This window comes from Melitaea cinxia, chromosome 3 (genome assembly GCF_905220565.1).
Source record: "Melitaea cinxia chromosome 3, ilMelCinx1.1, whole genome shotgun sequence".
In the NCBI taxonomy this organism is placed as follows: Eukaryota; Metazoa; Arthropoda; class Insecta; order Lepidoptera; family Nymphalidae; genus Melitaea; species Melitaea cinxia.
In genome coordinates, this window is record NC_059396.1 from 9,887,867 (window position 1) to 9,904,885 (window position 17,019).

Genomic DNA, 17,019 nt, shown 5'->3' on the forward strand with positions numbered 1-17,019 from the left:
ATAATATGAAGATAGATCTTTTCCTCCATTTACAAATATCATCATAATTTCAGCATATCACATCCCACTGCTGGACATATGCCTCCACAAGTTCGCGCCAAAAATGGTGTGAACTCATGTGTTTTGCCCATAGTCACCAAGCTGCGCAGGCGGGTTGGTGATCGCAGGGCTGGCTTTCTCGCACCGAAGACGCTGTCCCGTCTTCGGCCTGTGTATTTCAAACCCAGCAGTTAGATGGTTACCCCACCATCAGTCGGCTTTGTAAGTTCAAAGGTGGTAGTGGAACTGTGTTATCCCTTAGTCGAGTCTTACGACACCCACGGGAAGAGAGGGGGTGACTATATTCTTTACTACCGTAGCCACACAGCCTTACAAATATGCTAGATGTACATTATTATGTTATATTTCTATTTGCGTATATAATATTTTACATTATAAACAAAAAAAAAAACTAAAATATAGGTCTTATTGCAATTAGTTAATATACATAAAGACAATTAATAAACTATCAATTAACTTCAATTACACAAGTAATAAAATGTAGGTAGACGAAAAAATAGTTAAATAAATACGCATTTTCAAAGATTACTCCAAAAGTTGTAATCAGATCTCAATGAAATTTATATTTGACCACATGATAAACATCGACATTCGATTAAATTAAAATTTATCAAAATCGGTACACCCAGTAAAAAGTTATGCGGATTTTTGAGGGTTTCCCTCGATTTCTCTGGGTTCCCATCATCAGATCCTGGTTTCCTTATCATGGTACCAGCTCAGCCCACTTCTGGACATAGGCCTCCCCAAGTTCGCGCTAAACATCCCGGTTTTCCGCAATCCACATCCAGCCTACACCGGCAATCTTAAGTAGATCGTCGGCCGAACGAGTCGGAGGACGTCCCACACTGCGTTTATCAAGACGCGGTCTCCACTCCAGGACCCGTCTGCTCCAACGACCATCGGTCCTGCGATCATGGTACCACACTGAGGATATCTCCTTTCCACCAAAAAAAGAATTATCAAAATCGGTTCCTAAACGACGAAGTTAACCCCGAACATACATTAAAAAAAATATATATACGGTCGAATTGAGTAACCTCCTTTTTTGAAGTCGGTTAAAAATGTACAGATTTAATTATTAAAGTGTTTAGATTCTATATATTTAAAATCGTTTTTAACCGACTTCCAAAAAAGGAGGAGGTTCTCAATTCGACTACTATTTTTTTTTTTTTTTTTTTATGTATGTTACATCAGAACTTTTGACTGGGTGGAGCGATTTCGACAAATTTTCTTTTAATCGAAAGGTGGTGTGTGCCAATTGGTCCCATTTAGATTTATTTGAGATCTAACAACTACTTTTCGAGTTATATCTAATAATGCGTTTTTACTTGACGCTTTTTTCGTCGACCTACGTTGTATTATACCGCATAACTTTCTACTGGATGTACCGATTTTGATAATTCTTTTTTTGTTGGAAAGGGGATATCCCTAGTTTGGTACCGTGATAAGGAAAGGATCTGATGATGGGTTCCCAGAGAAATCGAGGGAAACTCTCGAAAATCCGCAATAACTTTTTACTGGGTGTACCGATTTTGATAATTTTTAATTTAATCGAAAGCTGATTTTTATCATGTGGTCACATATAAATTTTATTGAGATCTGATAACTACTTTTTGAGTAATCTTTGATAACGCGTAGTTGCTTGACTATTTTTTCGTCGATCTACGTTGTATTACTTGTCCATGTAATTGAAGTCGGTTTTTTTTTCGTTTGCGAGCAAACACAATTATTTTTTTAAACTAGTAACAGGATACCAAGGTATTTTTTTTTACTTTTATAACATCTGCATAATTTAAAGTTCATTTGATACATATCCAGTCCCCGAGCTAGTGGGGCTAAAACTCTTGAGCATAGAAACACTCTGGTTGAACGTATAAATTTGGCTTTGAAAGAAGTATCCGATTGGGGTGACGCCAACCTAGTCAATTTTAATGCTTCCAAAACGCAAGCGTGTCTTTTACCGCTAAACGGAGTCCATCCTCATTATCTCCAACTTTCCGAGGTGTATCTGTACTAATTACCGATAGTATTGATCTTCTTGGCATAAATATCTCATCTAATATGAACTTCGGACAGTGCATAGAATCCAAGGCAAAAACTGCTGGTAAGAAACTTGGTATCCTCAATAAAGTCAGGCAGTACTTCACACCGGAACAGCTTCTCACTCTGTACCAAGCACAAGTTCGATCGTGCATGGAGTACTGCAGCCACTTATGGGATGGCTCTGCCAAGCACCAGCTTGCTGCTTTGGATTCTGTGGATCGACGCGCCAGAAGACTCACCGGTGACGAATCGCTGGTTAACACTAGATTTCAATTCTGGAACATTAGCGCAAGGTTGGGTGTCTGTCGTTATTTAACAGGATATATTTCGGAGAGTGTGCTCAAGAACTATACAATTTGGTTCCACCATCACCTTTCTACCACCGAACCGCAAGGCATCGCATGAGTCTGCACTGCTACGTGGTTGAAATCCCACGATCTCGCACTAAGCGCTTTGCTTCCCCGCTTTTAATACCCACCGCAAGAATTTGAAATGCCCATCCGGCTGCCGTTTTTCCAACTAATTATAGCTTAGGTATCTCCAAATCAAGAGTGAATAGGCATCTTCTAGGCAAGCGCGCAGTCTTAGATCGCATCTTAATAAATTTTTTTGTATACATCCATGGGCTGTAAGGTGTCCATGCCTTTTTTATTTACATTTTCATTGTCAAAACGTTTAGGCGTATTATTTTCAACACTGCATGCTTCAGATTACGAACTAAAGCTTATTGTCTCTAGTTCGATGGTGAGTCCAAAACTGACCATGAGAGCTATATATATATATATAGATATAGATAAGTATTTACGACTATGGTTTCTTTTTCTTTTTTTTTTTTCATGCTACATGCTCTATGCATTACTATTTATAACACACCACATGCTTATACATTACATTAATATTTATCACATAAGTTTTATATTGTTAATACGCCGCATTGTCGACAGCCACACTCATTTTTCTAAATCAGCGCCTGCTGCCAGCTTGGCGAGTAGTGCATCTTCACTTACCATCAGGTGAGAATGCAGTCAAACACTAATCTATATATTTAAAAAAAAAGAGACAATCATATGTGTAGGAAATTTAATGGTAACACAGATTTTGTGAATATCATACTCAAAATTTTAAAATGAACACAAATCAATTACTTATTTTTCCTTCTCTTTATTTCACTTTTACCTGGGCTTGCTGTCCATTTACGTTTTTTAAGGCTTTCCATTTTTTTACTTAAAATGTCATCTGAAACATCTTTTTGCATTTCGCTTTCTTTATCAGCATTATATTTCTTGTCTTCTAATTCCATAAGCCTTTCAATTTCAGGATTCATACCCTTAAAGGATAACCTTCCTTCAACTAAATCTTCACAAAAAATAAAACTAGATTCTGAAATATAATTTCCAGAGGCATGCCGCATTTCACTTGTAATAATGTTGGAATATAAACCTTCAATGTCTTGGGTATTTTCTAATTCTTTTTCTATTCTTTCTTTAGTTTTTTTCATAAATTTCATATCCAAAACAGATTTGGGCAATTGCAGTTTTTTATTTGCAGCCATGATTGTTTTTGTTTTATTATTTAATGTATTATTAAAATTGGGCTATAACTTAAAATAGTAAGCCGCTTTATATAACATTCAAAAGTTTAGAACCTAGAACAAAAAAAGAAGTTAGACTATTCATATATGTATACTAGTTGACCTGGCGAACTTAGAACTGCTTTATTTTATTATCTTCTTAAATATAATAAATATTTATATGATAATTATTAATAGTTATGCTGGATCATACTGCACACAGTGTGCGAATTTGATTAAAATTGGTTAAGTAGTTTAGGGAGTCCATCGCGGACAAACAACGTGACTTGTAATTTATATAATTATATTAAGATATATTAATATTTTTAGTAATACACACAATAATAGGAGAACCACATCTGCACATTTAATTTTTTTTTTATTCTATGTACTTACATAAAAATTAACAAAAGCAAATAAACATAAATATTAACAATGGAGAAAGAAAGCCAGACTGCACAGACATGGGATCATGAAAAGTGAGATATGTAAATCTATTTGATGGCACAAGAACAAGCTCTAAGTAGATTTCTGAGAGTATTAAGAAAATTAAAGATTAAAAAGGGGGAATTTTTTTAGCAATTTCTGCATAAGTTCTACAAGAGTGGTATAAGTAATCATTTTTAGGGAGCATGTGTCCCATTAAAACCAAAAATAAATATTGCATCAAAGTGCACAATTTTATGTCTGTAATTGAACATTATTGGCGCGAACTTGGGGAGGCCTACGTCCAGCAGTGGACTGCGATAGGCTGAAGTGAGTGAATTAAAAAATGTATTGTTAAGCCACCTCATTTTGACAATATGAAAGAAGACTGAGAAGTTTCAGAAATGACAAATTCTTCAGTAGACAAATCTCCAATAATATATTTTAATTGACCCATTCTAGTAATATTGTATGTCAGTCCAGAAGTTTATTACATGCCCTTTTTTAATATAGTTTTTCCTTTATGAAGTTGTTAGCTACTTGAACTGACAAGTATTTTACTGACACCTAGACCAATGTAAATTCCGTGACACACGGTTTGAATAGCTACTAAGACTTTCGGAGAAAGATGGAAAAACAAATTATATTTGATATAGTGATTTGGAATTGATGGCTGAAGGTTTTTAGAATAAGGATTGCAGTTTGGGCTATCTGCTGAGCAATTTCTAGATAATTCTAGATTGATTGATTTGGATTAATCGATACTTTGTTAATCCTGGAATGAAGAATCAGGAAGATTATCTGAATTTATCTTAAATTTACTATAATTCTGAATAAACACTTACCAAAACAAGAATTATGTCAGTAAAACCATAATATCAAGGATTAAAAATAAATATTTAAACCGATAAAACACTCAACCTTTTCGGGTTGTGTGTTCACAACTACGTACGTATGTACAAAAACAGCAATCAGTCACTTAATAACTAAACTAATTTGCATTTAATCAGATTTTAAAGTGATGCTTTTTCTATAAAAATAGTCGCACATGGATACACAACGTCAGTGTGACAATCAGTGTTGCCGTTAGGACAATCTAGTTTGTGGCTACATCAAAGAAAAAAGTTGCCAGTTTTGTAAATAAATCACTTTCGAAATTCCGCTAGAAGTGGCTAAAGTGTGCGTTTTCCAATTACAGAGCATAATGTGACTCAGTGGAACTTGAATTAGTTTTGAAATACACCTAAAAAAACTACGACGACTTTACTTTACTTTGAATTACTAACTATAATATACTAGCTGTGCCCCGCGGTTTCACACGCTTTAATTTAAAAAAATGCGTATTGCGTATGCGTAAACAATAACATTTTGATTTGACATTTTGACACGAGTAGTATTGACGTTATGCAAAACAAACTAGGCTCAACAGTAATAGCAATACGGTCCATTTTCATTCGATCGAACCTAAATTACGTTAAAGATAAACATTCATTCGGGAATCCCCCTGCCATAATGCGGACATTATTGGTGCTGCCTAATTAATTATGTATTTTAGTTTGGTAGTATTGGTATCGTATGGTGGTATGTATTAGTCGGTAGACTTTTTATAGTAATAAAAATATGTATGTATTAACAATCTAAAAAGCAGCTAGAAGTAGCTAGATTGATGATGATGATGGGATCTTAAAAAAAATCGAGGGAAACTTTCGAAAATCTGCATAGCTTTTTACTGGGTGTACCAATTTTGATGATTTTTAATTTAATCGAAAGCCGATGATTATCAAGTGGTCACAATTTTATATTTATTGTTATATACATATGATTTCTCTGAAAACTTTTTTTTGTTTGTTGTACTATTGAACTTTAATTTAATCAACTAAAAAAATATTTAGATTTTTTTGTTGTTAAGAAAACACCAAAATTCGATTTTTAAATTTCTCTTCTTCTTCAATTCTTCTTCTTCTGGTTAAAATGGCTTTCAATAGTGCCAAATGAGCACAGATGATTTCGCTAATGTCACGTAGAATGGAGAATATACATGGAATATACCATATGCTCCATGGAATATACGAAGGAGATTGATTGGTGCGTTTGAGATTACAACCTTCGTTAATTTATTTAAAAAGTATATAGAAAATAGTAGTAGTTAGTATGAAATAAAATATTTCTTCACCTAGAACAACACAAACATTAAAGTTAGTAAGGGATATTACATTATACTACTATGTTATGCTAGGACAATAACAATTATCAGATCTCATGTAGAGCCAAGCTTCTAACTCTACACGCCCTAACTCTACAAGCCCTAACTTAACAAACTCTACACCTTAGTCAAAATATGTGGCTTGGTCGTTTCGTTACTACCGGCTGCCGATGTTGTAAATGACGACTTTCCTGTCTCATTTATATAAATCTATTTTCTCTTTTTATTTTTATTTGTATTATATGTATATCAATTATTCTTCTTCTTTTTATTTTTTCTTTAATAGAACTATTGTATGACAGAAAAGTAAAAAACAGTGAAAAAAATTTTCACCTTACTTACGTGACGGTAGCGAAACGGCCAAGCCACATATTTTGACTAAGGTGTAGAGTTTGTGAAGTTAGGGCTTGTAGAGTTAGGGCGTGTAGAGTTAGAAGCTTGGCTCTACATGAGATCTGATAACTTTTTGACAGTGCGAGCCATATGATCTCGTCTTGGCAACATTTTACATGAAAATGTTTTTGGTGGGATTTCACTTCTTTTTGTAAGTTGCTTATGACAATATTATAGTTGCATTTTACCTCCGACACATTTTATACCATAAATATCATCCAATCTTCACCATATTCGGTTTAAGCACGCTGTTTTTGATTTTATGTTGAACTGATATGCAAACGGTGATCTCCGCCAAAACTTAAATACCAAAATTACAAAATGTAAATTTTCGACATAAACTAATAACCGATTTTTATTTTTTTATGTATTTTATTATTATTATTAATAACAAGGAGTCCCTATATCAATTTTCAGACCTCTAGCATCAAAATTTGCGGAAGTCTCATACAAACTTCCATCTCCTAGTTTAAGGGGTTGGGGGATAAAAGTTCCAAGTTTTAGAATTTTTTTGTTGTTTGTGTACTAATACTAGCTTACATACCAAATTTCAGCTTTCTGGGACTTCAGGAAGTACTCTATGAATTTTGATGATCATCAGTGAGTGACGAAATCGGGGTTTTTTACATATCAATAAAATCTAAAGTATAAGAGCTATGCAATTGAAACTTTGTATGTTTAATAAGTTCACTATTGACATCATATCGCCAGAATTTTGTTTATCTAGTATAATCCAAACCCAAGTTATGAGGGTTCAAAAAAACGACGAAGCACTTCGAGAAAAGATAGGTAGTGCTTTTCGTTTTTTTTTTTTTTTTTTTGTTTCGTCTTGGCGGGGGCACTACCGTGCCCCCAGATATATATTTACCAATTGATATTTACACATTTTAAAACTTTTGTTTTTATGTCAAATATGTCAACTTGACCAATAGTATGTCAAAAAAAATTGTGTCCGAGGTCCACATGTTCCTTATAATATTTATTCTACTCTATGTCCACATGGCTTTATTGTATATATATACACTTCCGTAGTTTGTACTTTGCAATGGCTCATGTTGTGATTTTATACAGGAATGGCAATAACTTGCTGTAGTAAAATCAATACACGTAACAAAATCAAAAGTACATGTTAATTTTTTGTGGATCGAGACAATTTTTCATTACTTTATAACAATGCAAGTATCTGAAATAGATAATGTTAAAATATACAACCTCAGTGCTGGAAAGTCTCTACCAGATGTAAGTTACTCTCTTTTTTGTACTTGTTAGGAGACGTTTAATCCTAAATGTTTATTCCCCTCTCCACATCTACATAATAGCTGTAGAGGTTATCATGTGGTTAATTTAAAGTAATATTTAAAAACATGGGAATTTTTTTAATTATTATACTCATGAAAAATTCTATTTGTTTAATATATTATTGTACACAGACAATAATTTTTATTGTAGTGGTTAACAGAAAGAAAAAGGAAAGCTCTTTTAAAGAAAAATGTAGACCTACGAAGAGGTATAGAACTTATTCAGGAATTTGATATGCCTGGAGTTAGCACGAGTATACGTGTATCTAAAGATGGACAGTATGTCATGGCGACTGGAATATACAAACCAAGAATAAAATGTTTTGATGTAAATAATCTATCATTAAAATTTGAAAGGGGTCTTGACTCTGAGGTTGTTACATTTGAAATATTAAGTGAAGATTATTCAAAAGTAAGTTGTTTTATTTATTAAGATTAATGGCCGGGTTCACCAGTTGTAGATAGTTTACCCTGCACATCACTTCAGCCTATCACAGTCCACTGTTGTATACTCACATAGGCCTCCCCTAGTTCGCGCCTAACATTATGGCGCGAACTCATGTGTTTTGCACAAAGTCACCATGCTGGGCAAGCGGGTTGGCGACTGCAAGGCTGGCTTTGTTGCACCGAAGGCGCTGCTGCCCGTCTTCGGCCTGTGTATTTCAAAGCCAGCAGTTGGATGGTTATCCGGCCATCGGTCGGCTTCATAAGTTCCAAGATGGTAGTGGAACTGTGTTATCCCTTAGTTGTCTCTTATGACACTCATGGGAAGAGAAGGGGTGGCTATATTCTTTACTGCAGTAACCACACAGCATCCTGCAAGCAAGTTTATCCTGCAAATAAGTCACAAATAGACTTAAACAGCATGACATAGAACAGGCCCTTAAGACTTGTTCTCCTCAATTGATAAACTACAACTTTTAGATTCACATTTGTAAATAGAAATATCTCGTAAATATAATTCGATGGTAAAAAAGATTAATATATCAAATGTAAGGATCGTAGCAAGTGGAAAGAAGTGGTCTCTGCCTACCCCTACGGAAAAGAGGCATGATTATAGTAGTATGTATATCAAATGCTTCTAAATGTTGTATCTGTCATCTGTCAAATATTGTTATTCACAACTGGTAAAATGTGCCCAAATACAGTTAATTTAAAAGTTGTAATTTTTATTAATTATTGTTATATTAGTTATTGTTATATTTCAGATTGTATTTTTACAATGTGACCGATATGTTGAGTTTCACGTAGGCCATGGTAGACATTATCGTCTTAGGGTTCCACATTTTGGAAGGGATATGAAGTATCACCGCCCATCCTGTGATCTTATTGTTGTTGGAGCATCTAATGTAAGTAACTATTACTATAAAAAAGTTGTTTTTATTTTCAATATTTTTAGTAGAAGTAATTAGTATTTAAGTTTTTTAATTGAAATTGAAACCACACCACTAAAAGTTTCATGTAATTTTTTTAATCTTTGTTAAAAAAAGTGTATTATAAAAAATAAAATAAAAATGTTTCAATACAATATCTTTTTCCCATGTTTGTTTACTTATTATTATAAAATTTTGTTATAGGAAGTATATAGGTTAAATTTAGAATTAGGACAATTTCTGGCTCCATATGTAACAAATGCCACAGAAATCAATTGTTGTAGTGTGAATGAGGAGCATGGTTTATTAATATTTGGTACTGAAGCCGGTCACGTGGAGGCTTGGGATCCTCGTACTAAGTCAAGACAAGGCATCTTGGATTGTGCACTACACTGCTCTGATTCAGAATACAGGTAAATCTTATATATAAAAATGAATCGCAAAATGTGTTGCTAAGCGCAAAACTCGAGAACGGTTGGACCGATTTCACTAATTCTTTTTTTAAAATATTCCTTGAAGTACGAAGATGGTTCTTACGGAGAGAAAAATTCTAAAAAAAAAAAATTTAAATTTCCTGAAAAAGTCTAAAAACAACACTTTTCTATACTCCCATACAAAAGATTTGTGATAATACTTAAAAGTCACTGTTAGGCGATACGAAGTTCGCCGGGTCAGCTAGTATCTTATATTTATCTACCTATTATTATTCAAATTTATCTATTTATTGTTTTAACCAGAGGCGGGTAGTGAAATTTTTTGAAGGTGGTTCACAAAAATATAAATGAAAAACTAGAGCTTACCATTTATTTTATGTGTACAGAAAATCCATTCCGTCCATGCAGATTCACCACCACTGCCGGCGCTAAATCTAAACACCAGACACGAAAAACGAAATATTTTATTGCTTTCTTCACATTCATACACTCAAGGTGTTTTGAAATATTATTCAGATTAAAAAACGCGTAAATGATTTAGTTTTCGTACTACATTTTTGATATGGACCAGATGACGATCTGGTCAGAGTTGCTGGAAACCGCTGGATGCGTGCTTCATGGACCAATCATCTTGGGAAAACGTTAAGGGAGGCTTATGCCTAGCTGTGGGCGTCCTTGAGCTGATATAATTACTACATTTTTTAGTACGTGCAATTTCAGGACGTCGTTAGTTTTCAGTTCGAGGCGCATTTCTAGTGTTTTCACACTTTTTAATAAAATATACACTGTTGTTGTTCCATTTTAATAAATAATAAATAAATATCTTATAACATTCACACACAGTCGTCTGTTCCTAAGTTAAGCAACTTAATGCTTGTGTTATAATTATAGGTAATAGCAGGCTATAGCTAATTTTATTTTTATTTTATATAGATACATGGAAATAATATATTTGTTCTCATATATAAAATTCTTGTGTCACAATGTTAGTTAATATACTCCTCCGAAACGGGTGGAAAGATTTTTATGAAATTTTATATGAATATCGGGTAGGTCTGAGAATCGGTCAACATCTACTTTTCATACCCCTAAGTTAACAGGGGCGGGGGGACTATGGGGGTTAAATGCATATATGGCAAAACAACATTTGTGGGGTCAGCTAGTAAATATATAAACATACAAATTAATATTACATAAACACAAAATGTTCATTTTTTACACAAAATGTCATGACAAACTATTTTTTAAAAGAAAAACTGGGAAATAACCTGCGAAGCCAACACGTTTATTTGTATACATAAGAACGGCAACACTCTATAGTAAGTTATTCCGCGGCTTGTCGCGCGTGAAAGGCGCTCAAGATTACGCTAATTTCTCATACGAAATCTTTTGTTTCACGCGTCGGCCTGTGTCGATGTTTCTCTTTCGCACTCATTGAATGCAGTGCTAGGAATCGTACTAAACTTCGTTTCATAGGCGCGCAATAGCTGGCGATCCACTCGTTATAATTTGACGTCAAATGTACGGGTAGTAGAATAGAAAGAATGTAATGTAAGTGAAGGAAAAGACCATTTTGTGAAGTACCTCATCCACCATTGAAAAGGGAGGATCCTCCGACCAGACGGGAGTTTTGTCTGGTGGGCTACTGGTCCCCAACGGTTGTTGTCGGGTTCTTGTATATATACTCAATCACTTTGATAGCTTTGATAGCGCGATGTAGGATACGTCAGTTTTCTCTAGTTACGTAGTTCGTATGCTGCTCAATAGATGTCGCTACATAAGGATAGTTTGTATTATAAAGAAATATAGATTTAAGATTACCTATATAATTTTCGTGGAAGTGCACTGCACCAGCGCTCTTTAGGATGAGCCGCCTCTGGTTTTAACAATGACTATGATATTGAATTTGAATATGGCAGTGGTAATAGAACTGGCTGAAACATTAGGTGTATATAGCTTTACAGATGTTTGTGGTCTTTTGGGCATTTGCGATTGTGTTGGGTTCTGGGCGCATTACAGGCTACACATCCCACTGGGGACCTTTGAGTGACAATAGATTATTTAGTTTATCGAAATTTAAATATGTAGGTACAGTAGTACTTAGATTTATAGTAACAAAATTTGAAAGTTTTATTCTAGAAATACAATAATAATATTTTCTTCATGTCATATTTAATTTATAGAAACAGTAGTGTACCTGCAATAAGTGTACTGAAGTTCAATGGAGCCCTACAAATGGGAGTTGGTACCTCATCTGGTCATGTTTTATTGTATGATATTAGGTCTAGTAAACCACTTTTAATAAAAGACCACATGAATGAGATACCTATAAAATGTATAGAATTTCATAAACAGATGGAATATGTTTACTCAATGGATGCCAATGTCGTGAAAATTTGGGATGTTAATACTGTAAGTATACTTAAAGAATTTTAAAGCTTCAATATAACCTGCATGCATGGTCACCCACGAGACACAGTGAAATTGCAATATTCTAAGTTTACTCAATACCATTTGAGACAGTTATAAGCAAAAAAAAATCTTGAAGAATACAACAATCTATTTTTGAAGTTTCATGCAAATCTGTCACATTACTTCCATCATCATCACTTCAGCCTAATACAGTCCACTGCTGGACATAGGCCTCCACACATTAGCACCAAAAAATGGCGTGAACTCATGTGTTTTGCCCATAGTCACCATGCTGAGCAGGCGGGTTGGTGACCGCTGAGCTGGCTTTGTCGCACCGAAGACGCTGCTGCCCGTCTTCGGCCTGTATATTTCAAAGCCAGCAGTTGGATGGTTATCCTGCCATCGGTCGGCTTTTTAAGTTCCAAGGTGGTAGTGGAACTGTGTTATCCCTTAGTCGCCTCTTACAACTCCCACGGGAAGAGAGGGGGTGGTTATATTCTAACTACCGTAATCACACAGCAAAAATGCAAATCTGTACCGTGTCTTAATATAATGATACTGAGTACAAAACTAAATATGCAGGCCTGTAACGAGGATCCCTTATTCACAAACATAGTTGTATATAAAATTGCAACCAAGTTAGTTTATTTGTTCTGTGGTTCGTAAACTGATTGACATTGAATTTTTGGTACGAATTTGTTATTGTTTTTTTTTGATATTATTTATTATAATTACTAACATTTCAAAGATTATATTTTTATAAGTCAATATTGTACAAAAATGCAACAGCAAATAGCAAGTAGGTACATCATTATCATTATTAGGTATATAATAATAAAACTAAGTTGATAAAACGTGCGTGCCGATAAAACTTAAAAAGGAGTCCCCGCACGATAAAGAGACTTATATAGTGTGATAGTCCTTTATACCCCCTCGAACAAGAAATTTCCCATTTTAATCTAAAGGGCGTGTTTTTAAAGATATAAACAGGGCTTTTCCAACCCTTCAACTGGGAAATTAAGTGTAGTGGCGCCATCTGTTGTCGAGTATTTGAACTTCATTCAGAACAACGATTATTTGGGTTACATTTCGAAAGGCGCTGCATTTGCAGCATGTGTAGTAATGGCGCAAAATTTTAAATTTCAATTTCAATAAAGTCTTAAATTACATTTTTTACAATAATGAAGTTATTAAATTTTATGTATTTATACAGCAGTAGCTAACTTATATTTTGGATTTAAAGCGACATAATTTTAGTTATTTAAATTAGTTCTGAAAACATTTTAAAATTTAAGTTTTTAAATTTCGCGCCTTTTCTACGTATGCTACAGCTGCACAACCTATTGTTACGGCGGACGATAATGTCGAGAACATTTTAGAAGGCGTAAGAAACAAAATATTCTCAAAGCGCAAGGGCAAACTTTAAAATATTGTGGCATCAACCTCAAAGAATCCTGCTTCTCTCACGGTCAGCTATATGTAGTTTGCTCAAGAGTAGAAAATTCGAAAAATTTATATATGTATACCCCCGACAATAAAATGAAACATGTTGTTTATAAACAAGTAGTGTAAATAATGAGAAAATGTTTTCAATATTTTTTTTTACTTTTTACGTCATAGTTTATTTTTTTATTTCAACTACCACGTAATCTCATATCAACTCCCGAGTGAAGCCGGGTATCATAGCTAGTATATATTAAAAACTAAAACGACAATTTTGTTACAGGGTAAACAATACACAAATATTGAATCATCTGTAGGTTTCAATGATTTATGTGTAATTCCAAATACCGGTTTAAATATGATGGCGGTCGAAGACGAAAAAATGCAAATTTACTATATACCATCATTAGGTATGTAAACAACTGTTTTCTTTCAAATTTAACAGTATTTTAAAAATAGTGCAAAAGAATATGTAATTTATGTTATTTTTACTAATAATATTTATATATATACAATTGACGCCGCGTTGGCGCAACGGTCACAGCACTGGTTTGTGCCTGTTGCGCTGGCGGTTGCGGGTACGATCTTTGCACATAACAAATATTAGTATTGGCCATACAGTTGTTTGCCATGGTCTGGGTGTTTGTGCAGTCCTTGTGGGTCTCCCCACCGTGCTTCGGCGAGCACGTTTAGCTGTCGGTCCTGATTGTTATCATGTACACCTGATAGCGATTGTTACTCATAGGAAGGAATGTATCCGCCAACCCGCATTGGAGCAGCGTGATGAATTAAGCTCTGATTCTTCTCCTACACTGGGAAAGAGGCCGATGCAGTGGGATATTACAGGCTGAAGCGTATACATATATAATTGTATCAACTGTATTAATTAGTCAATTTTAACAATTTGTATTTACACTACTGAAGACAAAACAATGAAAATAAATTATTTGTCTGTTTGTTAATAAAACTTAGCACAATTATATCTCGTATACCTGATCGCTTAAGCCATAAAAAATCAAGTCATATAAAAGGAATGGTTATCATTAAAGAAATAAGTCTACTAGTTGTTTGTTTTATTAATATACTATTTTAGATATTAATTACCAAATTAATTTAATATTAAGTAAATATATAATTACAGGACCGGCCCCTAGATGGTGTTCGTTCTTAGATAATGTGACAGAAGAAATGGAGAGTGCGGCTTCACAAAATGTTTACGATGACTATAAGTTTATTACTAAACAAGAACTAGAATCTCTAGGTCTAGATCACTTACTTGGAACGAATTTATTACGGGCGTATATGCATGGGTGAATAAATAAGCTGTTATTTAGTAATAGATAATTAATTATTCAACTATTAATTTTTTTTTTTGTTTTTTGTTAGTATTAAATAAAAAATTCCATTATAGATACTTCGTCGACGTACGATTGTATAAAAGAGCTAAATCAATCGCTGATCCGTTTGCATTCGAAGAATATAAGAGACGCAAAATCAGAGAGAAGATTGAACAGGAAAGAACATCAAGAATTAAAATCGATGACAGTTTACCAAAGGTCAATCGTGATCTTGCGTCTCGTTTGTTGAACTCTGATACGAACAAGAAGAAACAGTCTAACAGCTTACTTCAAGATGACAGATTTAAGGTCATTTTTTTTTAAATCAGAACTGAATTGTGGTAATATTTTATTTTGAGGCAGAAATATAAAATTCTTTTTATTTGTTCATAGGCTCTATTTGAAAATCCTGATTTTGAAGTTGATAAAAATGCTGACGAGTATCGTTTACTGAATCCAGTGCTTGCGAGACTCGACAAGAGTAAATCTAAACCAAAAGTAGCGGCTGAAAAAGTGGAGGAGACAGTAAGTACATTTTTTTATGATTTATTCTACAAATTCTGTCTATTATTTTTTGTAAAATTAGAACAAAAAAGGTAACATATTATATATATTCTAAGACACGTCAAAATTATTATAAGTCAATAACCATATACGCTAACGCACTTTTTATGTTTAGGTTGTGGATGAGGCTGAAAAAGATTCGGATCAAGAACTATACGAGTCCAGCGACAGTTCTGACGAAGATAGGACATGGACGAAAGAAGTGAAAAAGCAACATAAAATAATAAGGAAGAGAAAACAAGGTGAACATGAAGATGAGGAGGTTGAACCTGCAAATAGTGAAAAAGTTTATGAATTCTCTAAAGCTCCTAAAACTAATAACATAAGAAGTATAATGCATGTTAGTAAAAAGAGCTTGGGAGAGAGATTAGCGAGAGAGGGTACGGCTGTTGTGACAGGTACAGCAGGTAACAGGGAAATGAAGTTTACTATGAGGGATAAGAAGAGAACATCTGAAACACATAAGAAAATGAAGAAACATTATGAAGAAAGGAAACAAATAGTCAGAAGAACTGGCCATTTGATTAAAAAGAGACTTCCAAAGATGTTATAAAAATAAAACTTTGAATTTATATGATATTTTTTGTTTATTTATATGTTGAGAAACTATTACAACTGAGAAAAGAAATGAAATTCTGTGAAACAATTTTTTATTTTTATTTTGATATCGACATTGTGAATTAATGAAATGTGACAGCTACCTCCACATTATATTAAACTATATACGCGGCTTTGCTCGCATTGATTTTTTTAGTAAAAATGATTCTATGCTACTTCTAATACCTCCAAGAATACGTGTACAAAGTTTCATGATAATCGGTTAAGTAGTTTTCGTGTGAAAGCGTAACAAACAAACTTACGTTCACATTTATAATATTATTAGGAATTAGGATATGTATAATGATAGGAAAAAAAAAATAACAATAAATACCTATAGAAAAATCCCAAACAGCTGAAACTATAGTCAATTGGACGTGACCGTCGATAATACAGTGCAACGGTATTACAGTTCTCAGGGTTGGAACTTCATTACTAGGCTTAGATGGCATTGAAGTAGCTAGATTTTGAGATTTTTTGACCAACAATTTTTTTATTTTTCGTAAAAAATAAATATTTTTTTCATAAAAAGTACCCTATGTCACTTCTAATACCTCCAAGAACGTGTGTACAGTTTCATGATGATCGGTTGAGTAGTTTCCGCGTGAATCTTAACAAACAAACTTACATTCACATTTATAATATTAGTAGGGATAATGCTTATATCAGCACAATAATACGTATCCTGCAGTGATGAGTCTCGGCCATAAATCAAGTGATAAAGGGGAAGATATTTGCAGTATGTTTAGTGAGTATTTTCAATCAATATTTTTGACCAATATTAACGCCACTATTGACTACGCTGAGAGCACCGCGACCGCGGCGACCTTGTCAGATATTGAAGATATTGAAATTACTCAGTTTGA

The 17,019-nt window shown here is 33.9% G+C and overlaps 2 protein-coding genes across 2 annotated transcripts; one reads left to right on the forward strand and one right to left on the reverse strand.

Annotated features, from left to right (window-relative positions):
• Positions 1–3,166: 3,166 nt before the first annotated feature.
• Positions 3,167–5,189, reverse strand: LOC123669433 (M-phase phosphoprotein 6). The gene is made up of 2 exons (XM_045603040.1): positions 4,945–5,189; positions 3,167–3,748 (listed from the first exon to the last, which is right to left on the reverse strand). The coding sequence occupies exon 2, from the start codon at positions 3,653–3,655 to the stop codon at positions 3,245–3,247; it is 411 nt and encodes a 136-aa protein (XP_045458996.1). The 5' UTR covers positions 3,656–3,748; positions 4,945–5,189; the 3' UTR covers positions 3,167–3,244.
• Positions 5,190–7,694: 2,505 nt separating this feature from the next.
• On the forward strand, positions 7,695–16,202 carry LOC123669435 (nucleolar protein 10). The gene is made up of 10 exons (XM_045603041.1): positions 7,695–7,934; positions 8,145–8,405; positions 9,202–9,342; positions 9,571–9,779; positions 11,984–12,212; positions 13,939–14,065; positions 14,797–14,965; positions 15,067–15,301; positions 15,386–15,517; positions 15,672–16,202. Exons 1-10 carry the CDS (start codon positions 7,869–7,871, stop codon positions 16,107–16,109), a joined length of 2,007 nt encoding a protein of 668 aa, XP_045458997.1. The 5' UTR covers positions 7,695–7,868; the 3' UTR covers positions 16,110–16,202.
• The last annotated feature ends 817 nt before the right edge of the window (positions 16,203–17,019 follow it).